The sequence below is a fragment of the Pyrgilauda ruficollis genome, unplaced genomic scaffold, assembly GCF_017590135.1.
Source record: "Pyrgilauda ruficollis isolate IOZ18807 unplaced genomic scaffold, ASM1759013v1 scaffold168, whole genome shotgun sequence".
NCBI classification, from domain to species: domain Eukaryota; kingdom Metazoa; phylum Chordata; class Aves; order Passeriformes; family Passeridae; genus Pyrgilauda; species Pyrgilauda ruficollis.
The window spans coordinates 476,556-503,439 of NW_024515653.1; the positions used below are offsets into that span (position 1 = coordinate 476,556).

The following is a 26,884-nucleotide window of genomic DNA, read 5'->3' on the forward strand; positions in this document are numbered from 1 at the left end:
TTCAGGTCTTTCAGCAAAGTACAGCTGATGCTGGAAGCAGGAGCTCATTTAACCAATTTGAGACCTGTTGGTAGCACTCAAAGTAGAAAGCTGTGCAGGCTGAATGGTACCTTGTCATGGCAAATTAAACATAGCCCAGCTACAGAAAGCTGGGGTGAGTTGATAGTGTTAGAACACATGGCACACAGTTAAATTTGCTTTATTGAATCACTGAATGGTAAAAGCTAACTAAGATGACAAATAGTATACCTGAAGCTGTCAGGGAAACCAAAGTGTTCTCAAAAAATGCCAGTTTCTGCAGTGTGTTTGTCTGAAGTGTAGGGCCTGTAAGTTTTTTCACAGGTTAGGTTAGGCTGGCAAGGAAGTTGATAAAATAATATATAAGACTTGGAATGTATCAGCTGCACAATTCTGCTAGGTGAAGCTGTTGTGCTTCTTCCTTTAAAGTTACTTCTTACATTAATGAGTTCCTTACTACCAAATTAATTGAAATCATGTTCACTAAAAGTTTAGATTCCTCTTTCTTTTAAGAAGTGCTTGTGCCCTTCTCCTTTAAGCAGAGATGAAAGCCTGTAGTTCTCTAGGGGCACATTGGTGACTGGGGCCAAAGTCTGAAGTGTCTCACTTATTCCTGCTGTGACTGTTCTCTGCTCCAATTACAGGACCCCGTTACATGTGTCCATTGTGGTCAGGAATGAGCCTGTGTTCAGCCAGCTCCTGCAGTGCAAGCAGTAAGTCTCACATGAATGTAAAATGCACTGAGGTTACCTTGTACAGTGAAGATGTGAAAGCTGATTTAACAACTCTTCTGTGCCTTTTTGCCTTATAATAAGACTAGTAAGAACTTAGGATGCAAAAGTGTGAAGGCTTTGCATAAGTGGAGATGCTAAAACCATATCAGAAGCCGTGTAAATTTTTGCCCTACCATAAAAAAGCAGCAAACTGCATCTCTGTGTTTTTCAAAGAGGCTGAAATGATTCCAGATGTGAAGGTTGATTTGTAGTGGAGCTAAAAGGAGTAATAACATTCTTGAAATATCTCAATATATTCTTGAGTTCAGCTTGGGTTCTGCTTAGAGGTGACTTCTTAGGGTGGTGAAGCAGAAGACTTCATTTGACTCAGTTTCATTGCAGCTGAATTTGCAGTTCTTGTACATGGCTTACTCAAGGGAATTTGCCTCTTTGTTACACTTAGTAGGAGCCCAAATCTGCCAGGGGTTCTACACTTCCCTAGGAGCAATGAGCTTGAATCTAGTAGTCACTAAAAGGTGCTGTGCTTGTTTCATAGTATTCACAAATTGTTTGAAGTAACTGGAGCTACAGTAGGCTTTTTGGCAAGCAAAAGTTGTGAGAGAGGTATGAGATGAGCTAGTGTAGCTGTTCAGACACTTGGAACTTCAGTTGAGTTGGGGAACCACTTTTTGAGGTATAAATTGGGGGACACTAACTCTTATTTTTAGACTAGACTTGGAGCTGAAGGATCATGAAGGAAGCACAGCTCTGTGGCTTGCAGTCCAGTATATCACTGTATCATCTGATCAGTCTGTGAACCCTTTTGAGGATGCCCCTGTTGTGAATGGAACCTCATTTGATGAGAACAGTTTTGCAGCAAGGTTGATCCAGCGAGGCAGCAATACAGATGCTCCAGACACAGTAACAGGTAAACCAGAGGTTTGTATTTCATTGGAGGTGGAAGGCTTGTGTGTTAATTGCTTAATGCTGACTGCACTTGGAGGAACTGCATGAGGTTTCAGCAGCAGTTGCTCCATGATAAATGCTAGGTGGTAGTTGCTTTATCCAGAGCTGGTGCACTGACAAACTGAGGTGGACTTGCAGGATGTGACAGAAAATCTGGGCTCAGTGCCAGGTTCTAATACCCTCTTCACAATTTCAAGATGTGTAATCACTCAATGGAAGTGCATGTGACAGTTGGAAGGGGGCTACTAGTAACCCTAGTCCCAAGGGTTTTCCTTGTTGACTTCAAAGTGTAATGTTGTAAGGTAGTGGGGAAGGTGTTAGCACACTTGTTAGTATCAAAGTGTGGTTGGAATAACAGTGTTCATGGTTTTTCTTTAGGAAACTGCTTGCTTCAGAGAGCAGCTGGTGCAGGAAATGAGGCAGCTTCTCTCTTCCTAGCGACTCATGGAGCAAAAGTCAACCACCAAAACAAATGGGTAAAAGCAGAAACTTAGTCTGAAAGTTTCCTTACTTCTCTTCAAAAATAAGATAGTAGAGATTTCTTATAGCTAAACCACAGCTTAAAGCAACTTGGAGCACTTTGTGAACCTTTGCATGTTTTCAGGTATTTACTAGTGGCCACTTGCATTCTTGTGGCACTGTTCTTGCAGAATCACCAGTTGTTAACATGCTTTTAGCACTTACTGCAGTGTCTGGTGTAATAAAATCCTTAGTAGAAGCTAACTCATGTAGTTTGGAACTCCTAACGAGCTTCAGCTACTAGGAGTGAAACTCTTCACACCAGCTCTTGTAGTTTTAATAGTTTAAAAGCTGCTTCTCTTCATATCTCAAGCTGTTAACCCAGCACCTTGTTTATTAAAGGGAGAAACCCCACTGCACACAGCCTGCAGGCATGGCCTAGCAAACCTGACAGCAGAACTCCTGCAGCAAGGAGCCAATCCCAACATCCAGACAGCAGAAGCAGTGCTTGGGCAGAAGGATGCACCTGCTCCTCCATCAGCAGAGAATGTTCATCTGCAAACTCCCCTTCACATGGCTATTGCTTACAATCACCCAGATGTGGTGTCAGTCATCCTAGAACAAAAAGGTAGGTGTCCTGAGTGTTGATGCTGCAGTGAATTGGTGTGTCAGGATGGCATCCCAGCTGCTTTGACAAATTACTAAGAAAGCATATCTTCCTGTAAACAGTGTTTAAGTATAGCAATTGGTAAGACTGGCTGACTAGTCTTAAACTCAAATCATCTGCTTGTTAAAACTAGAAAATTATTTTGTCTGTTTGTAAATTCTCCACTGTAGATAATGGACTTGAACAGTTAGTCTTGTGTTTTATTACAACTGAGATGGCTTCAAAGCATTTGCTTCAGGTGAATGCTGGAATCAATTTTGGATAAAGGCATTTTTCTGTGGTGAGACTTCCGCTGCCTCAACTCCTTAGTAAGAGGACTTCATAAAGAGCAATGATGGTATTATAGTAGAGTTGAGACTTGAGTGCTCAAATACCAACAGATGCGTTCATTAAATGCTACTACTCAGCTTCTTTTTAGCAGCAGGAAGGGAATTTGACAACTGAAGTAGGGCCAATTTTGTCTCCTACCATAAGTGGGATTTAGAAGGAACTAGGCAAACTGGGGTAAATATTGCCCATCCCAGTAGGTGAACTGGGGTAAATATTGCCCATCCCAGTAGGTGAACTGGGGTAAATATTGCCCATCCCAGGCTCCACCATATTGTGGAGTCTCCACTCTTCATTCTCACAGCTTTGTATATGCCACTCCATTTGGAATTGCAGCTAGAGAGGGACAGGTTAAACCTCTTAGCTAGAACAGTATTTTCTTGGTATATGTATTAAGATCAGTCAGTAGTGGCAATATGGTCTGAATCCTAGGCAGTGTCACATCAGGGAAGCTGAAGGTACTTTGCTCAGATCTTACAAACTGACTGCTAAAGGAACAGCCTAGCTCAAAATGTGACATTGCTGCTGCAGCTTTCAGTGTGTGACTGCAGGTCAAGAACAAGAATGCCCTAATTCCTTATGCTTTCTTGTAGCTAATGCTCTTCATGCTACCAACAACTTGCAAATTATTCCTGACTTCAGTCTAAAGGACTCGAGAGACCAGACTGTGCTGGGATTGGCTCTTTGGACAGGTATGTGCCTTCAGGATGTGAAGCTACAATGTGAACAAGATTTTCCTAAAGATAAAACAGCTGCTGTGTGTTCATGTTCTGTCTTGTGCTGCTGGGGAGGAGTTGTCAAGGAGAGCTTTAGATGGTTCTTCATATTTTAAAATTAGTGTTCACATATGACTTAGTGAAAGATTTCTAGTCCTATGGCTTCTGCCCAGAACTGTACTTGCACTTTAGTGGAATTCTTCCTCTGTGAACTCCCTGGTAGTTTTCATATCAGATCACTGTATTGTCTGTGCACATTAACTTCATTCTATTAGTCTTAGTATGTCTGTTTTATAGAACTGAAATTAAAATGCTAATGAGCTTGATCTGTTCAGGCATGCACACAATAGCAGCTCAGCTGCTTGGATCTGGGGCATCCATCAATGACACCATGTCAGATGGACAGACACTCCTGCACATGGCCATCCAGAGACAGGACAGTAAGAGTGCCCTCTTCCTGCTGGAACATCAGGCAGATATAAACGTCAGGTAAGGTCCTAACTGATACAACTCTCACCTGTATATGTATTTAGGAGCAGGTGCTGACTGCCTTTGTGTAATGGCTTGAGATTTGCTTCAGATCTGATTTACACATGGTTATATGTTTGGCACTGTTTTGTGGCACTAGTTATGGCTGAGGGATTACATACCTTAACTTGGACCTAGGTATAGCTGCATTCATCAGTACCTCCTTTTGAGGCTGCAGAAGGAGGTGCCACTTAATTCTAGGTAAAACAGCTTCCTCTGTAGCAGACTAAAGTCCTAGAGACACTGAACTTCTGTTGTCTCATGCATTTTCCAGCTTGTTAGAAGCTGTTTGCTACCATCTAAAATAATTAGATACAGATCCAGCAACAGGAGTCTGATAAATTTGCCTATCTCCTAGACAACTTACATTAGACTTAACAGAACATTTGTCTGCTTACATGACTGACAGGCTGTCTGTTAAATTTGGCAAGCTGTACTGTAATGAATGTCATGGGTACAAACTGCCTGATGCTGCTGTTCTGACTTCAACTTTTTAACAGTTGGTATTTGACTGTTGCTTGAAGTGTTGCCATGTTGGAGACAAAGCTGTTTGCTTCTGTGGCAGCAGGCTGGCTCAGAAAGAACTCTGTTCAAATAATGGCTGCACTGAAGGAATTGAATGTCTCTGAGCTAAAGACAACTAACTTGTTTTTCCAACTGTAGAAATCAATCACTTGGGAAAAGAAAGGTAGACTACAGAGCTGTGATGAAATACATGGTGTGTTTGTGAAGGTCTTACCACAGCAAAAATACACATGAGAGGAGTTAATTCTTGGCTTTGCCAGTGAAGTGCTGTCACTGAACTTTATAATGCATCTGTAACACTTGGAAGTGTCCCTGCTGCAGGACCCAGGATGGACAGACAGCCCTACAGCTGGCCATCCAAAACCAGCTCCCACTCGTGGTGGATGCCATTTGTACCAGGGGAGCAGACATGTCTGTGCCCGATGAGAAAGGAAACCCTCCCTTATGGCTCGCCTTGGAAAACAACCTGGAAGACATTGCATCAACTCTGGTAAGAATGTCAGTTGGCTTTAGTCTCAATTTTGTTCATCTTGCTAGCAGCAAAAGTCTTCATCAGCAAAAGCAAACTCAATGCATGAAGAGAACAGACTGGTCCAATATTACTAATTTCTGGAGGTCTTTTCTTCACCAGAAATTCCTCTTTACTGCACAAATCTTATAAATACTGTAGTCTGCATAACCAAATATCTGGCAGCCACTTTATTGAAAATCTATATTCTATATATATTCTGCTGCTGGATTCTTGATCTGGATGGAGTAAGGATCTGCTTAGATCAGTCTGTAGCATACACAGCTTGTGTAATGATCAGCTTTCTGAATAAAACTGAATACTTATTTTATGCTTTAGTGTATGTTCTGCTTTTTATTGCATGTTAAAATTGAGCCAAGAAGGACTTTAAAGGCTTATATTTACTTTAAAGACTGTTTACTTTCAGGCATGGGTGATACAGCAGGAGATTTCCTAGGAGACACAAGTAGACCTCCTTGTGTCTTTTTCATAAGGAAGTTACTTGAAAGCTTTGTCCAATTGTCTGCTAGAGGCAACTATTTAAAAACTCTGCTAGTGACGTGAGAAATGTGTTTTGTAGCTGCTCTTGACTGTGCTGGTCAACACTTTTTTATGGAGTCAACGCTCTTAAGTACTCATCTTTAAACCTTGTCAATAGTTTGTCAAGTGGAGTAGAACAAGTCTTAAGTGCCACATTGCTCAAGTATGTGGTTCTCTAGTTGAAGAATACAAATATTAGCAATACAGTTCCTGGGAAAAACTCTCTCTGTTTAGCTGAATGTCTGAGAAAGCAGGGAACTGGGCCAGACCTTCAAAGGCAATATCTGCTGGTGCTGCTTGATCACTGTAGGTGCTTGTCATTGCTGAAAGTGAGGTAACTAGTCCAAACTGCTTTAGATCTGTCTATCAAAGTATATGGACAAATATTTGATTTGTTAATAAATACCACCTAATTAAGGATTACACAGTTAACTAATAAAGTATTGGTCTGGAAGACTTCAAAATAGCTTCCTGAAATTCAGTGACTGTCACAAGAATAGACAAGGCTCAAGTTTCAAGTTTTAAAGCTCAAGTCTCAAGTTTTACTTCTAGGGGATAATGTTCCAGAAACATTAGTCAGTGACTATAGTTGGAGCCTGTTGGAAAAAAGCCTTCATTGTCTCATTGGGCTTTTCTTTCCAGGTCAGGCATGGCTGTGATGCAACATGTTGGGGGTCAGGACCAAGTGGCTGCTCACAAACTCTTCTCCACAGAGCTATTGATGAGAACAGTGAACAGATTGCTTGCTTCCTGATCCGCAGGTCAGAACCCTTCCCAAATACAAACCTTCTAACATGCATGTAGGGTGTTCCTGGCATAAATTAATTGAATGCTCTCTTAAATCAGTAACAACTGTGCTTCCTTAGGCTTTTTCTGGGTGGGTGACACTTAGGGAATTCTGACCAATCCTAAAGACACATTCTCTTATCTGTAATAGCATCATGTTCTTGATGACAAGCATCAAACCAAAACCAGGAACTTGTGCTTTTGTGGAAAGTGTCAGCAGTCGCTGGATCAGCTCCTGTAATCTTTTCTGTGACCTTTATTGAAGCAGTTTCAATCTGGATTAAACATAATGAATTGACTGCACTGTGTTTGTTGTAGTGGATGTGATGTCAATAGTCCCAGAAAGCCAGGCCCAAATGGAGAAGGAGAAGAGGAAGCCCATGATGGACAGACACCCCTGCACTTGGCAGCCTGCTGGGGACTTGAGGAGGTGATCCAGTGCCTTCTGGAGTTTGGTGCCAATGTCAATGCTCAGGTGTGTGGACAAATCATGCACAATTTTTAAAAGTAAATTCTTTTCCTCCAGCGTACTGAAAACAAACTTTACTCTCATCTGTGTATTTTGCATGATAGAGAAGAGAAAATCTTGCTCTTAGAGCTGAGCCAGTGCAATGACTGGATGCAGCTCTGCTTTCTCTCCTGTCCCTTTTTACCACACCTGGTGCTTATCTGCCCATATGGTGGTTAATTCAGGAAGCTGTGCTGAAGGAAAATGATACAGAAAACTTACTGCAATGTTAGTTTTCTCATGGGACAGTGGGATACAGTGTCTCCTGTCCCTAGTGTGAATTAAAGCCAGGAGCACAGCTGCAATTAATCATTAAACCATTTACAGTGTAAAACTCCGGAATACTCTGCTTTGTTAGTATGTTGGGAAATGTCTTCTGTTATTGAGTAAACTGAGGTGATGTAAGTATGAGTTACACTTCATTTTTGATTACACAGTAATCCTTAAACAGAAGCTTTATAAATAACAACAAAAGAAATGAATGGATAACATTTCTAGGTCCTGATGCTGTTGAAAGTGACATTCAAATGAATCACAGAACACAGTCACAAAGCAGCCTTGGGTGTAAACTGCTGCTTGATGCAAACAAATGTTTAAACACCTCAGCTGACTTTGCTATTAAATTTGAATGCTAATCTCTGCTCCCAAAATGACTGACTAAATGGGAGATGTTATGGTGAACTATTTAAAAGGCTGTACAGCACAGGATTGAGGTCAACCTGTTAGGAGAAACAAATCTCAATTTGCTTTTCTTACACTGTGGATTTGAGCTTGCCCTGCAGCTGTTTGGTGTCCATGCTGAAGGAAGCTGGGTAGGTCACAGCACTAAACTGCTAAGTTTCCTTGACCCTTCAGAATTAGGGAAGGATTTATCTACTACTGAGTCTATATGTAACAAACTTTCTGGTTTCCTTGTAGGATGCAGAAGGAAGAACTCCAATCCATGTTGCCATTAGCAACCAACATAATGTTATCATTCAGCTGATGATTTCACATCCAGACATTAAGCTGAATGTTCGTGACAGGCAGGGAATGACTCCCTTTGCTTGTGCCATGACGTATAAAAACAACAAAGCAGCTGAAGCAATTTTGAAGAGGGAACCAGGAGCTGCAGAACAGGTAAGCTGGGAGAGTTCAAACCATGCTGGTTTTGTTACTGCACTAGTTTGTGGTAACAGCTGTTCCACAAGCCAGTTCTGTTTTATCCTTTTGTGGCTTTACATGCAATCCATTTGCCAGATGCCAGTTCTCTTAAGCAGGATTTATTAGGAAACTGTAGGTGTGTATGTGATATGTGTAAGAACATTAAGGGTTAGTGTCTTGTCAATTCTTCTTATCTTGTCAATACTAAACTGAGAAACAGGCATATGTGTGTATAAGGAGAAAATGCTAACTCCACTCTTGTCTTGTGCTGGACAAGTACAGAAATAATCTGCTACCCAGCTCTCCTAAAGCTGTCCACAACAGAAAACCTGACCTAAAATAACTGAATAATAGATGCTATTCTGCCCTGTTGAACTATAAAACCTCCAACTGTATCTTCAGGCTTCTGGTGTGACACTTCAGGCAGCTGTTCAGGAGATTCTTCCTATTGTGTGCAAGTTTAATTACTAGTAAAATATTTGAGTGCTTAGCGAGCTCTTGTATTATATCTAAAACATGGTTACAAATACAGCCAGTTTAAATAAGCTTTAACATCAGCTGCAAGGCAAAGTTGAACAACATGTACTTGGTATTAAGCCAAAAAACGAGTTCTCAGGTTGCCCAGAGCAGCTGTGACTGCCCCATCCCTGGAAGTGTCCAAGGCCAGGTTGGACGGGGCTTGGAGCAACCTGGGATAGGGGAAGGTGTCTCTGCCCATGGCACGGGGTGGACTGGATCACCTTGGAAGGTCCCTTCCAACCCAAACCAATCTGTGGTTCTTTGAATACATTTTGCATCATTGTGGCAGGATCCCATGTTGCTTCCTTCTCCTGGATTAACTGCCAGCTAGACTCAAGCTTGTTTCATTTTGCTGAATTTATCATTAACTGCTGCTCAGTACTTAACCACAACAGCTGTTAATTTTTTGTCTCTCTAAAAATGCTGTCCAATGTGTGGTCAAGAAAGGACAAGGTTATAAAATAGAAGTAAAATAGTGTGAGGCAGACTGGACTGAGCAGTTGCAGCAGATAATTTCTCAGTTCAGTTATTCAGTAGTCACATCTATCAGATAAGTCTCTCATGTCAACCAGTGAAAGGAACAAGATTCTACAGTTCAAGCAGAGAGAGCAAGTGTCTCTTAGTGAAAACACGTCCTACTACACAAAACACCTTGTTCTACAGGAACAGCAAACTAATTTCACGTGCCCTTTCTGCCTCAGGTTGATAACAAGGGTCGGAATTTCCTGCACGTGGCTGTTCAGAACTCGGACATCGAGAGCGTGCTGTTCCTGATCAGCGTGCAGGCCAACGTCAACTCGCGGGTGCAGGATGCCTCCAAGCTGACCCCTCTGCACCTGGCAGTGCAGGCTGGCTCCGAGATCATCGTGCGCAATCTGGTGTGTGCTGGGCGGGCACTGCTCCTCTGCTCGCTGCGCAGTGCTGCGGGCTGATCCTCACAGCAAAGTGACACCACTCCTGAAACACAAAGTGCCCTTAGCTTGGACTGTTAGCTGAGCTGCCACAGCAGCCTTCACGTGAGCGTGGTGGGTTTGCAGCAATCACTACGTTCGGTTCTTTGTAAAGAATCCTTCCTTGCCCTTTCTGCACATTCGAACACAAGCACAAGTTGTAGCAGCTCAGTAATGATATCATTTTATACACTCTGGAAGCCTAGAAGTATCTCTGTACAGTAGAGTCTTGTGTGCTTCATTCACAGAAATAAATTGTTGGCTAAAATAGCCCTAAAGCCATCTTTGAACATGTTCCTTCTTGCCTCCTGACAGCTGCTTGCAGGTGCCCAGGTGAATGAACTGACCAAGCATCGTCAGACTGCTCTTCACTTAGCAGCCCAGCAAGACCTGTCCACCATTTGTTCAGTCCTTCTGGAGAATGGAGTAGACTTTGCAGCTGTAGATGAAAATGGAAATAATGGTAAACTTCAAGTTACACAAGTAAATGCAAAACACTTCAGTAGGTCTGTTAATGATGTCTCCTAGTGGTGAAGAGCTCACTGTGAATGGCCTTGCACTGCAAAGGTGAAAGAATGAAAGTCCAGGAAATCAAAGCAGATGGAAGCAGTTGTTTGAGAAGGAGGGTTGGGAAAGTGGAAGGAGGTTGTTTCGTTTAGTTATTAGGCTGTAATTATTGCTGGTACTCAGAGTTTTGAACCTTGTTTTTCTCTTTTTCTTTGTTTTTTTTACTGCTCAGCTCTGCATCTGGCAGTGATGCACGGCCGTCTGAACAACATCCGGGTCCTCCTCACAGAGTGCAATGTAGATGCAGAGGCCTTTAATATCAGGTAATTATTTATAGTCTTAACAGACTAAAAGAAGCACTTTGTATTTTAAAATATGTGCTGACATGCTGCTTCAAAATCTATGTTTGCTTTGTATTCTATTATTAATACATGCGTTTGGAAGTGTGCAGACGATGCTGTGTCGAAATTCTCTGCAAATTATATGTATACACTGAGGAAGAAAAGTTAAAATAGGCAGTTGTGTGTGATGTACTGAGTTACTGAGATGTAGCATTGTTCAAGTCTGAACCAAACTTGAAAGCAAGGAGAGTTGGATGAGTAACTGCAGTAGCAAGCAGACTTTGATCAAGATAACAAACTCTTTTCCCCAGAGGCCAGTCACCAATGCATATTTTGGGACAATATGGGAAAGATAATGCAGCAGCCATCTGTGACCTCTTCTTGGAGTGTATGCCAGAATACCCTCTAGACAAACCTGATGCTGAAGGAAACACAGGTAAGTGAGACTCAACAACTACTAAACTTGAAAGTACTTGAATTGTATTCGTGGTATGTCACTTTTAAAGCTGGAATAATTGGCAGTAGTGTGTTAAATACAGTAGGAGGCACACAATACATGGAAACTTAAAAACTAAAGATCCTGTCTGGACTGAGTGTAACACAATCTACCACTCAGTTAGCAAGCAACTGTCTGGCTTTTATTTTTCAGTGCTCCTCTTGGCTTACATGAAGGGAAATGCTAACTTGTGTCGTGCAATAGTGAGAGCTGGGGCTCGCCTGGGAGTTAACAATAACCAAGGAGTCAACATCTTCAACTATCAGGTTGCTACAAAACAGCTTCTCTTTAGATTGCTGGGTAAGTATCACTTGCTATGGTGGGAAAGTATTTCTGGCTTATGCTTCCAGGATACTTCATAGGAAAAATCTCTGGACTTTTGACTTAGATGACAGAAATTCCAGAGAGGCAGAACTTGTGAATTTTATACTACTAACAGTGCAGAGTAGAAATACTAGTTTTTCTGGTGATTAGCTGGAAAGCTGTACAGTGCAGACTGTTAGATACTACTTTTTCTGGAAGGACAGACATGGAAACTCTTGGCTGGTTTGTAGTCCAATGTAGTTTAAAACACAGACACTGCTTTTTAAATGGTGCTGTACAGTTGCTGTGGGCAATGTGATGGAAAGCAACTATAGATTATCTACAAAGGAGACTCCAGCTCCTGCAAGAGCAGTTAAATCCATTACACTGGAATGCAGCCTAGAACTGGAAAAAGCCTTCAGGTTTAGTGTACTCAGAAGGTGTCTGAGCCCATTTTGTCTTCACATTTTTACGTCTTAACAGATATGCTGACAAAAGAACCTCCCTGGTGTGATGGCTCCAACTGCTATGAATGTGCTGCCAAATTTGGAGTCACGACAAGAAAGCATCACTGGTAATATGAGCCCCCTTGCTGTGCTTACAAGGAAATGGATTCCTCCCCAAATGCAGCTGGGCTTGCTCCTTCAAGTAGCTTAGGAAACCTCCATGTTAACATAGGTGTATAACCACTAATCCAGATGAAACATTCCGTCCTGTCTTAGGTCAGAAACTTGTAGTCTGACTGAAATAATGTTTTAAGCAGCTTGTGCATTTAATATTCTGATAAGTTATAAATGAGAAATCATGTCTAAGTTCCAGTAGTGAAATTTAAATACCCAGTTGTCAGAGAAAGAGTGTGAGGCACTTTACTCCACAGAGGAGCAACAATGTATTTTATTAAGAGAGTGAGTTAATAGAAGTTCAGTGAGAAACATGGCAGTAGTTTAACAGGACTTGATTATTTCCTGCATAGAGGCTGGGGTCAGGGAGAGCCTCCTGTGGAGGCACGAGGTTCAGACAGTACAGCCACTGGGGCGCTGTGGCTTACACGGGAAAGACAAGAGGGAGCACACCACCACCACAGTGGTAGGATGACCTCCTCCAAAAGAGGTGGCAGATTTAGGCAGGTGTTGGCAGCTCAGGTTTGGGATCCTGTTTGCATTGTGGAAATGGCTGAAGATGAACATGAGCTGCTCTTTTGTAGATAGGGGTTGCCTTTTTAAAATAGTCTGAACTTGTACAGAACATGCTGGGTTGGAAAGATGTTAAACTAAGATTTTTCTTAGCTCAATATGCTAGAGAAACTACACGTGCAGCAGTTGAAGCTGTACCATGTGACTCACTAGCACAGAACCAGCACCTGTTGGCATTAGTCAGTTATTCCAAAATATCAGAAAGATACAAGACAAATATCAGAAGATACAAGATAATCATAGCTTTTCAACTGCTGGTGTGTATGTAATGCTATCATTGATAAAGAAAGTCAAACAGTAACATCCTGGTGTTCACTAGGAGGGAATTCACTTTTCTCCCACTCCTTTTCTGTCAACAGCCGACACTGTGGACGCCTGCTCTGCCATAAGTGCTCAACAAAGGAGATTCCTATCATAAAATTTGATCTGAACAAGCCAGTTCGAGTTTGCAACATCTGCTTTGATGTCCTGACTCTGGGAGGAGTCTCCTAGTATGCTGTGGAAATAAAGGGATTCCCAGTCAGTGCTCCTGACAGCAGCTCTGCTTACAAGCCCTCTGGATAGGGAAGAGGAGGCTTACACATGTCTTCTGCAATAGACTGAACTAATTAAGGACCCTGTTATGATATACTCTGGTATAAATGATTTTGTATGACTGTAAATGTATCAGGCTGCGATAGACTTCACTAGGAATCAGAGTGGATTGTTGAAACCAAGTGACAAAAGAATTTAGACCCTCTTCTAGTTGCAGTGGGGTGTGGAAGCTGAAATTTGTACTGATTGAATCGGCATAAAACAGGTCTGTCCTCAAAATGGTGCTTTGCACTGAGCAACTCTATTAAGTCCTGTGGCTTTCAGGCTGCTTAGTAGAGATGGTATTAAGTTTCAGGGTAACCAGGTATCTTTCTTTGCTTTGTCTTAAAGATAAACGTTCCCCTTCTCCAGAGAAGACTTTTTGTGAAGCTAAACTGAGCTGGTGCAACCACTGTTCAAGAAACTCTTCAGACCTGGGGGTAGTTTAAAGTATAGCTCAAGAATTGTGGCCTTACAACAGAAAGCTTTACAACATCTGATGCAAAGCAGTCAGAATTGCAGATCCACATCTTGATACCTCCTCAGCAAATGACTTGTTAGCTTTAGCATGTTCAAGAGAAGTGCAAGATTGTTTTGGGAAAATGCTCTTGCTCATACCTGCTGGAACTGTCAGTCTTTGTTGCACTTTTCATATTTATGTTGCTGGTCCTTCCAGTCCATGGCACTTGTATAAATGACCATGAGTTTGCTGAAAGGCCTGAGCAAGTGCTAAAGGAGAAACACTAAAACTGGTGGAGTCTAACAGTACAGCAATAAATGCTGAAGTGCTTTAGGAATCCCAGGAGGGAGAGAAACACTTTCCTGGGGCTTAAGGGGCCTGGTAACTGCTGTGGGAGAGTCAGTAACCCTGCCAAGTGTAGAATGTGCTGCACCTCTAGACACTAAACCTGGGTCCATTTTCAGCAGGATTGCTGGGGAGTGGGAATGTATGTGGAGGCTTCCTATTAGGAGTAAGCTGCAGTGTTTTAATCTAGGCTGGTTGTACTCTCTTAAACATGCTGAATCTGTGGAAACCTACCACCACATTGTCTAGGTAAACAGGAAAGTACTTGGCTGGTAGACCAGCTTGTGATTTGGTGGGCAAAGGCTTCAGTTAGAAATAAATGGGTTGTTAAGCAAAACTACATGCCATGTTAAGGCTGTTTTTATTTCAAGAGATAAAGCTAGTATAGACTCAATTCGGCATTCGTCATCCTTACTCCATGAATTGGTGTGCATTTTTTAATGACTGTTGTCTCCAGTGAGCAGTATGGACAGGTGATGATGTGTTGCCCTGTTTGGAGCAGTGACTTGTTGGTCTTAAAGAGTAAGATGAGATGAACTAGGCTGCTCCTGTTACAGGAAACTTTCTCAGTTTTTCTCAAGCTTGTACAAGGAGAGGATAGGAGAGGCTCTAATTGCTGACATTTGTATGATTAATTTCACATCAAGTCTCACTTGATCTGCACTTTGATCTTAATATGCCTATATTGTAACTGGAATCACCCCTGTACCACTAGGGAAGAACAATGGATGAAATACAAACTTGCCTCACTGTTTGATGTCTGCTGCTGACGTGTTTCAACAGATTGCTCTGGGTAACACAGCTGGTCTCTAACACAGTTCCTAATGCAAATGGTGCACCTCTGGCATAATATTGTAGGTGAATGAGGGAAAATAGTGGTGTCAGTTAATGTTAGTTGCAGTAATTGTTGGTGTCAGTTAACTACAATCTACAGTTTGGGGGTTTTTGAGTGAAAGAGATGATGGAAAACCTTATACTACTGGTACTTCAGGGTGCCACTGGCTGCAGATCTCTAGCAGTGAAAGAATGATGGAGAGAAAGTGCATTTGGTGGAAGAAGTCTTGACTGTAATCCCATGGTAACATGTTGTTTTCCTTCTTGGTTTGGAGCTGAAGTGATGTGAAGGGTAAGGGTGTGCTCAGAATGCTGAAAGACAGCGCAGAGGAGGGTTTTTCCAAGGCCAGAGCCTGATGGGAGAACTGCACAGCATGTAATTGCCAAAGCATTTAAACATCACTTTATCAGTGGCTTCTCTGATGTAAGGGCAAGGGAACAGGGAGCTCAGTGCTAACAGATTAGGTAAGGATGGCAAATGTGGATCTGGTGAAAATTCAGCTTAACTGAATGGCAAATTAAGGCTGGGTAGTTGCTCTTCTAAAAAACAGGATATTGATTATAACTGTAAAACTGTGGGAAAGATCTGGGAAACCATCTGTAGTGCTCGTGGTTTGCTGTTTACAGCCAGTACTGTCCCAGCTTACTTACTGAAGTCTGAAAGGAAAGTAGGTTATTGTTAAATGTACAGCCTGAGGTGTTTGTTAAAGTAACTAAATTCAGCAAATTTGATCCTTTTAAAGTGCCTTTGAGATAGTTTCCTTCCAGCCAACTCTAAATAGCTTTCTGCCAGAGCTAAAGAGGGAAAGCTCACAACTTGAACCAAAACCCATGTTAGTTCTTTTCTAGTTCAGCAGAGGAGTTGACCCCACCAGACAACTGGTGGGGCTTAATCCCTCACACACTCTGCTTAGTGTTGGTCTGGGCTCTCAGACCACGGAGATTTTTTGGGAGTTTTGCTGGCAATGCTCCACTACAGGGTACAAATGTGAATGAGGCACTTGGTAATGTAGTGGTGGTCAACACATTTCTAATTTTAAACAACTGCTCTTCCCTTTTTGTAGCATAATACAGTTGTTACCAACCCCCCACCCCTCTTACCCCTGCTTTTAGTGGTCTGTATTAACTCAAGTCTGCCAAGCATTGAACAAAAGGTTAGATGGAAAATCAGTTTGTGTCCCTGGAAGTGCTGTCACACTTAGAGGCTTCAGGCACTTCAGCAGGGTTGCATGGGAAGTTGGGTGGTTCATGCTGCAGCTTTTTGTTCTGAGACTGGATTCCTTTTGGTTGCAGTCACCCAGCACTCTTACACAAGCAAATACCATGGTCCAGCACTCTTACACAAGTGCAAACTGTGGTCTGGCTGAAATATTTTGTCTGTAAAATGTGCAGTCACTGTTTCACACCACTGAGTGGAGTGAGCATGTTGCTGTTGAAGGCACTAACAGAGCAGAGTAAGTTGCTGGCTAAAAGCTGACAGATACCTTAATGACTTCCCGTGCTGGAGATAACAGCTTGTCCAGCTGCTCATGTAGTGCTTATAAACTAACATGTAACAGTATGGGAGGCCAAGGCTGGATGGTTTTGTAGATCAAATGTTAATAGGCAAGTCCTCTTCTTTCTGTAACCAGCAGAGGTGGTCACTGCAGCAAACTCATCTCTAGAAAAATCAAAGCTTGTATGAGTGACAGAAATAACTGAATCTTCTAATACCCTCTGTGAAATAGAAAAGGAAGTCTTAGAACAATGGCATTTTATCTGCAATGTTTGTCTGGAGTTGTTGTAAAAATGTATTTTTCCAATATGCATTACTTCGTTGTGTAATGATTCTACTTGTAATAAAATGCAGAACTAGATGATGCATTGTGAGGTGAAACCTTGCTAAGGAAGTATCTGCTCCTGTAGAGACAGCTGCCCCTCTACAAGCTTATCCTGACAAACCACAAAGAAAACCAGGGATATAACATCCAATTGGGCACAACTTTATTCTTTGTTCTGAAATTAGTCCAGGTATTCATTTTCATGTTGTGGAACTGCTACAACTGTTCTTTTGGCTGTCAAGGTCTGGTGTTCTAGTTTGTACCATGTAGTCATCTTGAATGCCTTATACTAGAATTACCTATAATCAGTCTTGTGAAACAAACCCGAGCTCCCCACGGGCCAGAGCTGCTTCATGGAGTTCCTCACTTCAAGTTCCTAACACTGGGTGCACTCAGCTGTGTGCTGAGGCAGCTCAGCCCCCTGGGAGAGCAGAGAGCTGCTGCAGCTTCACTTCAGGAAAAGGAAAACTTCAGTGCAATAGCAAACCCAGGCAAGACTTCTGGGTGAGATTGTGATGCATTAGTCTTTTATTAATAAAACTTACTGAAGTACAGATGAATGGTGAGCTTTATTAGAGCACTGTCTGTGGTGACTTGAGCCCTCTGTAGCTATCACTGTTTTCTTCCCACCCTTTTCCACCATGGGAGAATCCAGCTGAGCTGCTCAGTTGGAGATGCAAGCACATGACAGTCTTGGAGCACTTCAGGTCAGTGAGGGTGTCTCCTTGTTTGCTTTAATAGATGACTTATTCCTAGTGCAAGGCAAACTCTTCTTCTCCAGTGTTTCCAAAGCCTAAACTGAGGAATAAGCTGTGAACTGGTTTTCAACCAACTTTAACTTAAACCAACACCTTCCTGCCCTGCCTTTTTGCAGCAGTTTATTTGATTTTTGTGTAGCTCTTGCAATCAAAACCATCCCCTCAGCACTATTTGCATAGTGATTGAGTGTTCCAGCAAGATGAAACTTGCTTAGAAGGTCAAGCTGGTCCACCTTCTCGGACTGGTTTGCCCTCACAAACTACTTCTTACAGCATTTATTAGTCTGGAATTTGCTGCAACTTTTAAATAGCTTTAAAAAGCTCTTTTAAAGGCACTTGCCAATCACTGGGGGCGATGGTTTCACTACTTTAAATGCAATTTATTTTTAAAGTGGTGGTGTCTTTAAACGTGGCAAAGGCCAAAGTTGTGGAGGCAGTGCAGTGCTGCTTTGCAGCTCTTTCCTGCACCTTTTACACAGCCTGATCTTCAGCACTGTGTGAAATGAGTTCTCACTCCACCCCCAGAGACGGCTCAAGCCCAGGGCTGAGGTTTGGTTCTGCCACACATCCTGGTGCCCCCTGAGTGACACGAGCTGGCACAGCAGGGCAATGCCTGCAGGGGCTTCTCTTCAGGATGATGACAGACAAAAAACCCCAAAAATAAAACCACAACCCCTGTGCCTTCCCCGTTAGAAGCATGTGCATGTTGAAGTTTGTGTGGCTCCATCCCTGGCAGCTGTAGCATCCTGAGCTGTTATCAGTGAGCAGTGCTGTAATGTGTCCTGCTGCAAGGGAGAGAATGGTGCTTCCTGTAAACTTGCTAATTAACTCACTCATCACTTGGATTTTGGGCCTCTCTTTGGAGGTGGTGGTAGCTAAAAATCAGTTTATAAACACTTTCCAGCTGCTTACACATAGATGGCAGCTGCCTAAAGGAGAACTGACCACAACCTGTGCCACCACTGGACCCTGATCTGCATGTCTCTCTCAAAGCTCAGCTCCACCAAATCTGATTTTAACAGCAGATTCCACTAAAACCAGCAACTGCAGCTTGAGGTTTGCAGTGCAAGTATTGCTTCCTCCCTTTTAGCCCCACCCAGAGAGGGTAATGACCTGCCCTGCATTTCTGGGAGTCACTCACATTGCTGAATTCTGCCAGCTGTGACACAGTAAATATGGATTTTAAGAGTGCTGGGTCTTGTAAGGACACATCTAGCTCAGGTTATAGTCTGATAGCACAGACCAGATGGGAGGAAGTCTTATATCAGAATGGAAACAGGAGGCAGATTACAGTAGGATGGTTCTGTTGCCACCCAGGCAACAAAAAGAAATCTATTTAAAACTACTCCTTCCCAATCAGAACAGTTTGAAAGTGGTGAATCACAGACCAGGACAGTGAGGTTAATATCAAACAACAATCCTCACAGGTGGCTTCAATATCTGGGCACAGTATCTAATGCAAACACTGAGTGAGGAAATGCAGCTCTGGCCTTTGCCTTCTCCAAGAATTTGATAAAGCTTGTGTGTAACTAAACTGTGTTTAGTTCCTGATACTGTGGACCTTAATTGCAGAAGAAATTCAGGGTTCTCCCTGCTACCTTTAAACTCTTGGGAGTGAGTCAGGTGCCTGGGAAGGAGCATCAGCAGTGCCTGACCTCAGCAGGACCTGAGGACTGCATGACCTGTGGCACTGATGCTGCAGCAGTTCCTCTGCTCACTGACCTTGCTGCCTTAAATCACAGCACACTGTGCACACAAACATCCAGTTCCTGACTGCACAAGAAGCAGTTCTAAAACACAATTCAGGCTCTGCATCTTACAGTTTGTTCCCAGGTGCGGAAATATTTCCCAGAAATAAAGCAAGCATCCTGCTACTTAATTTTTTAGCCACTAACCTGGCTGAAGTGTTTCCTCCATCTCCACATGTTAAAAAGCATCACAAATACCATGAGATCGTTCCTGCTCCCTTTGCACGGACAGGTGGAAGGGATGGAGCTGGAGCTGCCCACCCACAGTGCAAGGTTTCACTGCAGGGCTCTCCCTGCCCTGCATCAGCCCGGGAGGAGGACACACTGCTCGGCCAGGGGATGGCAGCCCTCGTACTGCTGCAGCTGAGGGTCATCCAGGTCGCCTCTGTCGCTGTGCTGGGAGGAGCCAGGCTGGCCCCAGGGCGGCCCCGAGCTCCTCACACACACGCAGCGAGTGCCCTGCGCGCCGGGGCGGTGCAGCCTCCGCGGGACCCCGGCCCAGGCTCTGAGCACTCCCCCGCTAGGAATGGAAAATGAAAATCAGTTACAATTCAAACCCGGGAAAATGCTTCCAATCAATAGAGAATCTTTAGAAAAAAACCTGAGATAATCTGAGGAAACTAGAACTAACACTGAGGTAGGTTTTGCTTCCACAGAATTCACAGAACGACTGGGTTGGAAGAGACCTTCAAGATCATCGAGTCCAACCCATGTCCTAACACCACCTCAACTAAACCCTGGCACCAGTGCCACATCCAGGCTTTGTTTAAACAGCCACAATCCCACAGCCTTTACCTTTTTATTGGCTGTGCTTCAGAAATCTGTGGCCTGGACCTGGTTTCATCACTGCTCCTGCAGGCTCTACCCTTCTGAGAGTGACCAACTCCTGCATTCTGTGCTTCCATTGCTGGAAGAGGAATCACAGCCTTCTGGAGCACAGCAAAATGCCTTTTCTGGAGGTACCTAAATACTCACAGGTGACCACACATCTTCACAGAACCACAGTGGCTTGGGTTGGAAGGGACCTTAAAGATCATCCAGTCCAGCCCCTGCTAGGGGCAGGGCCACCTTCCAACAGATCAGGCTCTTCCAGGCCTTTTATCCCTTGAGTAAACAGTGATTTTGAGAACTGGGGCAGAAGAAAAAGTACTTCCCCAGCTAATTCATCATGTCTCTTCATGTCTAAGTGTCTCTTTATGGGCCAGATCCTGCCTGTTCCCCAACCACTGCAGCTTTTAAGCCTCTAACACAAGCCACTGCCACATCACACCTGGTCCCAAGGCTGTCCCCAAGCTCAGTGACACACAGAAGCAGATCCCTGGGGCACACAGAGCTGCTGCTGGGCTGACATGAAGCCCAAGCATTTTGCAGTGTGGTCTGTGAAATGATTTCGTCTTCAAACAAAAGTCCCTAAGCTGAGAGACAGCTACTAACAGGAAAGTAGGAAATGATTATTCAAAGCTTAACCTCATTTTTATGTGGTTTAAGTGAAAATGTTGTGGTATCAGCCTGTAAGCCAGGCTGTGAAACTGTCTGAAAAGCACAGGTTAATGCTTGTATTCCTGATAGGTGACAGAACCTGTTTGAATGCCAGTCCTGCTGGGATTTCTGTCCTGTTTTGCTGAGAACAGGAGATTACATGCACATGTGGTAAATTCTTTGATTCCAGTGTGACAGAAAAGGCTCAGCCTGGAGAAAAGGAGGCTCAGGGGGGATCTTCTCACTCTCTACAACTTCCTGACAGGAGGGTGGAGCCAGGTGAAGGTCAGGCTCTGCTCCCAGGGAACAAGGGACAGGGTAAGAGGAAACAGCCTCAAGCTGTCCCAGGGGAGGTTTAGGTTGGATATTGGGGAAAATTTCTTTATGGAGGGGGTGGTCAGACACTGGCACAGCTGCTAGGGCAGTGGTGGGGGCCCCATCCCTGCAGGGATTTAAAAGCTGTGTGGATGTGACACCTGGGGGCACAGGTCAGTGCTGGCCTCGGCAGTGCTGGGGGAATGGATGGACTGGGTGGTCTCACAGGGCTTTTCCCACCTGAACAACCCTGGGAATTCAGGCAGGGACAGAGCCCATGCCTGGCTTATTTCAGCCCTGGCAGCACCATTGCCAGGTCCCAGAGCTCACCTACCAACAGAGTGTGGAGGCTGTAGGAGCCAGGACATCTTCCTACATCCCTCCTGCCAGGAAAGGCAGGAACAAAGCACAGGGCACCCAAAAAAAGCCTCTGCTCCAGAGGGGACAGGCTCACCTCTCTCTGGAGCACCAGAAGCGGGTGCCTTTAGCAGAGCTCCATTCAGAGTTGCAGGGTGGGAACTGCTGCTTCTTCTGGTCACTTTCTGCTTGCAATTTGAGAGCTTCCTCAATGGCAGCCTCCACCTCCCTCAGGGCTTCTGTCGGTGCCCCATTTTCATCATAGAATCTGCCCACCAGCTTCCCTGGGAGAGGAGATCAATTAGGACCACAGTGTTTCCAGACCACAGACCTGTTTCCAGGCAAGGAAAATGCATAGTTCTGGTGGGTTTTATGTCATCACAAGGAGATGTCACCATGGCCCAATTTTAGAACTGAACTGAGCTTACATCCCTTCAACCCTTGGATCACACAGCAATTTACCCATTTTAATAAAACCATGCAAGCTTAGGCCTAGACTCATTACAGAGCTGAAAACCAAAGCCAGTTTCAGTGCACAACCCAGAAGCCATTCCCCAAAACAGTTTCCCTGCACTGCTGCCCTACATTCTCCTGAATCCTGATGATTCAGGAGAATGCTCTCCATGCTCTGTGCTCAGCAGAGACAATCCAAGCAGGACAGCATTCAGGTGGGAAAACGATTCAGCTTTCCCCTGGAGGGAAGCAGACCCCGGAGACCTGGCTTGGCTGCAGCTGGTCCCAGGCAGGGCTCAGGACCCGCACACCTCCCCCCGTGTGAGCCCACCCACCCCCACACCTACCCACGGGCTCGTAGTTGTCGCTGTAGAAGCTCAGCCAGCTGTGGATGGAGAGCAGCTCTGCGGGGGACAGCCCCGACACGGTGTCCACCAGCCCCGCCGCGCTGAAGTCGCCGCTGGCAAACGCTCTGGTGGCATCTCTGCCTGCGGGGCAGGGGGGAGAGCCCAGGGGGCGAGAGCCCGGCCATGGAGTGAACCCCTCAGCCACGGAGTGACCCCCCCAGCCACGGAGTGACCCCTCAGCCAAGGAATTAACCCCTCAGCCACGGAGTGAACCCCCAGCCACGGAGTGAACCCCCTAGCCAAGGAGTGAATCCCTAAGCCGTGGATGAATCCCCCAGCCATGGAGTGACCCCTCAGCCATGGAGTGCGACCCCTCAGCCATGGAGTGACCCCCCTAGCCAAGGAGTGAATCCCTAAGCCGTGGATGAATCCCTCAGCCATGGAGTGACCCCCTCAGCCAGGGGTGCGACCCTGGGATTACAGCCCAGCCATGGGGCGGCCAAACAGGCCCTGAGCTCTCCCTCCTCCCAGCCAGGGGTGCATTCCCCGGCCAGGGGTGACACACACTCCAGGTGATCCCCCCATGCCGGTGATTATTCCCTCCCCAGCCGGGGGCGATCCCTCCCCAGCCAGGCCCACACCCAGCCCCCCCTCCCAGCCCCCCCGCCGGTACCTGCGAACCCGCTGTACGCGCCGCCGGGCCCATAGTGCTTGCGGCCCCGCTCCACATCGAAGACCCGTCCCAGCAGGGCGAGGTAGAGCCCGGGCTCGCCCGGCGCCCCCCGGTAGAGGCGCAGCTCGGCGGCGCTGAGCAGGCGGGCGCGGGGCTCGAACCCGCGGCGCAGGAGGCAAGCGGCGGCCAGGCATAGCAGCGCCGCGGCCGCGCCCCGCCACATCGCGCCGCGACACCACGGCCCTTGCGCGACAGTTTCCTCGCCGCACGGCAGCGTGGAGGCCAACCACGACCAGCGCCGCGTACACGGCACGGCCGGCCCGAGGGCGCGCTTTACGGCAGTGTGGCGGCGGAGCGCGGACCGGCCCGGGCTGCTGCGAACGCTGCCAGGAACGGGCCGGCCACAGCTTCTCTGGGCACCCTGTGCCAGCGCCGCACCGCCCTCGGAGCAATGAGGTTGTTCGTAAGGACATTCCCAGAATCTCTGTTGTTAGTGCTCTCTGGAGATCACCCAGTCTAACCCCTGCCGAGGCAGCGTCAGCTGGAGCAGCTGACACAGGAAGGTCCAGCTGAGTTTGGCATTTCTCCAGAGAGGGACACTCCGTGCCCTCCCTGCACAAGTCTGTCCCAGTGCTCTGCCACGCTCAAGTCAAGGAGTTCTTCTCATGCTGAGGTGGAATTTGTCTGGTTTTGTCCACGGCCATTACTCCTCATCCCGTCACTGGGCACCACTGAAGGGTCTGGCACCGCCCTACCGGCACCGTTGGAAATACGTCTATGAACTAATGAGATCCCCCTTAGTCTTCCCGGCACGAAGCAGGCGCGGGTGGCGCAGTCTGTACCGCGGCTCTGCCCCAAGCCCTCGCCGGGGCCCCGGCTCCTCTCACGGGGCTGCCGCGCCGGCCTTTGCGGCAGCGCCGTGCCGCTTTGCGGCGGTGTGGCGCTTTACGGCGGTGTGGCGCGGGTGGCGCTTTGCGGCGGTGTGGCGGCCCCGCGCTGACAGGTGCGGCGGGCGGGAAGTTGCTGACTAAGGCGGGCCGGGCCGGGCGGGGACCGGCGGGAGCGGCGGCACCGGCGGCGGCTGCGAGGGGCTCCCGAGCGGCTCATGGGGACGGCGGCGAGCCACAGCAGCGAGGAGGAGGAGGAGGGCGCCGAAGAGGGCATGGAGGGGGCGGCCGGCGCGCCCCAAGCCGGCGCGGCCGCGCCGGCGCTGCCGCCGGCCGAGGTGCTGCTGGAGCAGGCCCGGCTGCGGGAGGCCACGGCGCGGCTGCGGGAGGCGGCCCTGCCCGAGCCGCTCGTGTCGCGGCACCACAGCGCGCTGGTGCGATGGCTGGAGGAGCGGCTGAGCCGCGGCGACGAGGCCGTGAGCCTGGAGCAGTTCTGCGAGGTGCTGGAGAGCGTGTCCCGGCTGGCGGCCGGCTCCCGCGGGGAGAGCGAGGAGGTGAGAGCCGGCAGGAAGCGCCGTCCGCAGGGACCGTGGGATGGCTCGGGCGGGCAGGAACCGTGGAGACCGTCTCGTTCCAGCCCCTGCCGCGGGCAGGGACACCTTCCAGTAGAGCGGGTTGCTCAGAGCGCCGTCCAGCCTGGCCTTGGGCACTGCCGGGGATGGGGGTTCCCTCCGGGGATCCGCTGGCCGGGCCGGGGGGTGGTCGGCATCGGGGGAAGGGAGGCGGGGGAGCCTCCGGGGTGCCGCTGGGGTCGGTGTCCCCGAGCCCTCGCTCTGGGCGCTGGCACCGGGTCCGTGGCCATCCACACGACCCGGTCCGGGAGACCCCGGACACGCGTCCTGGTACGTGGGGAGGGCCAGGCCAGAGGGTTCGGCAAGGCTGGAAAAGCGGCTGCTGCTGTTGATAGGCAGCCTGTCAGCTTCCAGATATCCCGTTTTAAAAAAACTTATGTCAGTTGTCAGTGATCATGCTCAGCAACCGCTTAATAAAATGGGTGTTTACAGCAATATTTCTGCTGTTGCTGCTGCTGGTGCTGCTGAGAGCACAGGTGGGGTGAGAACATGGGTAGGAAATCCTGCCTCAGTAATTCCTCTTGATACTTACTAGCATTATCAGCAAGTCAAAGTTTACCACGCTGGATTTTATTGCAGCTTTTTAAAAGCAGCAGTGAAATTGTCAAGCATTTCTTTTATTGTAAAGTAGGACTTTTGGAAAACTTGTAAGAAAGTAGTGGTAACAGAGATCCCCTTCCACAGCCAAAAGGTGTTATAGTCAGCTTTTAATGGTAGAAGAGAGTAGTTTGCTTTCTGCTGGGATTTCCAGTTTTCCCCTTCTGTAGGAAAGGATATGGAGAATTTAATGTAGAACACTTAAGCTCTAGCTTTGCTCTGTAGCAATCCAAAATGCAGCAGAATACCCTGTTGGGAATTCCACACTCCCTTGAGAAAGTGGCTGTGCCTAAATTCCTTAGTGCAAGCAGTTCCTGAGGCTCAGCACTCACTTCCTGCTGTCTTTGTTTTGCTCCCGAGTAGCAGAACAACTGTGTAAACTGTTAGATCACACACACACGCCTCAAATCAGTGCTGACAGGTGAACAAGGCTCCTGGAAACTGGAAGGAGATTCATTTTCATGGCCAGATAGGTGTGTTTTTACCAGACTGGTTTAAGTAGCTTGGTGAAATGCTGCCTCCACTTGCAGTTCCTTCACAAGAAGAGCAGTAACAAGCACATCATCATTTGTAACAGCAGCAGGGGTGAAATGAGTCCATTGGGGTTCTTCCTGTTGGCACAAACAGCTGAGCTTTGTGGGCTGCAGAAATATTTTGAGGATTGTCTGTATTTCACGTCCTCCTTTACATGAGGAATCTATTTGTTTTGGTTTCATTTCCTGCTCTAGGGAGTGGGGAAAAAGCTCGTCACAGGATTCAGCGTGGCGCGGATGTGCGGTCACATCTGCTCTGCCCTGCAAATCGAGATCTTGAGGGTTCTGTGGAAAACCTTGATGTCATCATTTCTGGCACTAACCCATGAGCTGTGGTGTTTGAGCTTTCCTTTCTTGAGGAGAAGTCAGTTTAGGGGTGGCAGGTCAATAGGTTTCACTTTTTAATGTTTGTAGAGTCCTGTCTGACCGCCCAGGCTTGATCTGCTCTTTTAATTTCTCTGTTCTAAGTGCAGGGCTTTGAGCACAGAATTCAAATGTTTTATGAACAATGTTTAAATGCAAAATCTGTTTTTTATATGAACTGAACCTCTGAATCCTTTTTATATGAACTGAACCTCTGAAACTGAACTGAACTGCTTCAGCAGTTGTCATGTCACATATCCAGCTTTGGCTGGCAACATTAATGCTGCAGTTCTTCTGAGAGCTCGGGTGAAATACGAAGTTCTCCCAGGTCACCTTTCCCATACCTTGTTGTGCCATCCAGCTCCTGAGCTGTGAGATGAGGGGCTGATTTTTCCATGTGCCATATTTCCAAGCAACTCTCGCCCATAATTTCCTATGAAAGATGTTTCTCACATGCTTCTTCATGTTCAGGGTTGAACTGTGTGGAGTTACTGCATTTATTTAGGTGTAGGATGCTGCTGAATTGTATCATGTCCCAGTCTTGCACACAGCTCAAAAATTCTTTGAGTACAGGTTGACACTCTCTTTTTTTCCCCCCACATTTTTTTCCCCCAGTTACACAGTACAGCAGTGGAAATTTTGTATGTTTTTTGTTAAACACAGAGTTTAAGTTATACTGAACAGTCAAAAAATAATTTTAGAGTTCTAAGTTTGGTGCAATCTCCTGAGATCAGAGGAAGAGTTTAAAAATAAGATAACAAATTACTGCATTAAGCTGTGCAGAAAAGCATATGTATAGTAATCCCTCCTTATGTGAGAGTATAAAAAATTTGTGTAAAGTAGATGTCAGCAGATTCAGCCTTGTTGCCATGTGTTTTATTGTTACCAGTAATATCACAAAACTCGTTCAATTTGTAGTTCAGTAATTAGTAGTGCAGTTTCACTTCAGATATGAGGAAAAATGGTGAGAATGGTGTGATGTGAAACTGTACATTGA

General features: G+C 46.1%; 3 protein-coding genes across 6 annotated transcripts in view; 2 read left to right on the plus strand and 1 right to left on the minus strand.

Moving 5' to 3' along the window:
• ANKFY1 (ankyrin repeat and FYVE domain containing 1) overlaps positions 1-17,299 on the plus strand; it is a 32,240-nt gene extending 14,941 nt beyond the window's left edge. For both annotated transcript variants that reach the window (XM_041463592.1, XM_041463594.1), the window contains 17 exons: positions 663-731; positions 1,460-1,659; positions 2,076-2,173; positions 2,559-2,784; positions 3,744-3,842; positions 4,202-4,355; positions 5,241-5,409; positions 6,610-6,728; positions 7,072-7,228; positions 8,180-8,380; positions 9,625-9,801; positions 10,189-10,336; positions 10,613-10,703; positions 11,033-11,157; positions 11,371-11,517; positions 12,004-12,094; positions 13,073-17,299. In XM_041463592.1, the coding sequence (XP_041319526.1) occupies positions 663-731; positions 1,460-1,659; positions 2,076-2,173; positions 2,559-2,784; positions 3,744-3,842; positions 4,202-4,355; positions 5,241-5,409; positions 6,610-6,728; positions 7,072-7,228; positions 8,180-8,380; positions 9,625-9,801; positions 10,189-10,336; positions 10,613-10,703; positions 11,033-11,157; positions 11,371-11,517; positions 12,004-12,094; positions 13,073-13,205 (2,404 nt within the window). In that variant the 3' untranslated portion in view covers positions 13,206-17,299. The remainder of the gene's footprint in view (positions 1-662; positions 732-1,459; positions 1,660-2,075; positions 2,174-2,558; positions 2,785-3,743; positions 3,843-4,201; positions 4,356-5,240; positions 5,410-6,609; positions 6,729-7,071; positions 7,229-8,179; positions 8,381-9,624; positions 9,802-10,188; positions 10,337-10,612; positions 10,704-11,032; positions 11,158-11,370; positions 11,518-12,003; positions 12,095-13,072) is intronic.
• On the minus strand, positions 16,892-23,223 carry LOC121351453 (neuferricin). Its single transcript, XM_041463595.1, has 4 exons — positions 22,876-23,223; positions 22,203-22,343; positions 21,500-21,686; positions 16,892-19,771 (listed from the first exon to the last, which is right to left on the minus strand). Exons 1-4 carry the CDS (start codon positions 23,096-23,098, stop codon positions 19,555-19,557), a joined length of 768 nt encoding a protein of 255 aa, XP_041319529.1. The 5' UTR covers positions 23,099-23,223; the 3' UTR covers positions 16,892-19,554.
• A 622-nt stretch (positions 23,224-23,845) lies between these two features.
• The window catches only part of ZZEF1 (zinc finger ZZ-type and EF-hand domain containing 1), a 57,199-nt gene continuing 54,160 nt past the window's right edge, over positions 23,846-26,884 (plus strand). For all 3 annotated transcript variants that reach the window (XM_041463589.1, XM_041463590.1, XM_041463591.1), the window contains exon 1: positions 23,846-24,316. In XM_041463589.1, the coding sequence (XP_041319523.1) occupies positions 23,981-24,316 (336 nt within the window). In that variant the 5' untranslated portion in view covers positions 23,846-23,980. The remainder of the gene's footprint in view (positions 24,317-26,884) is intronic.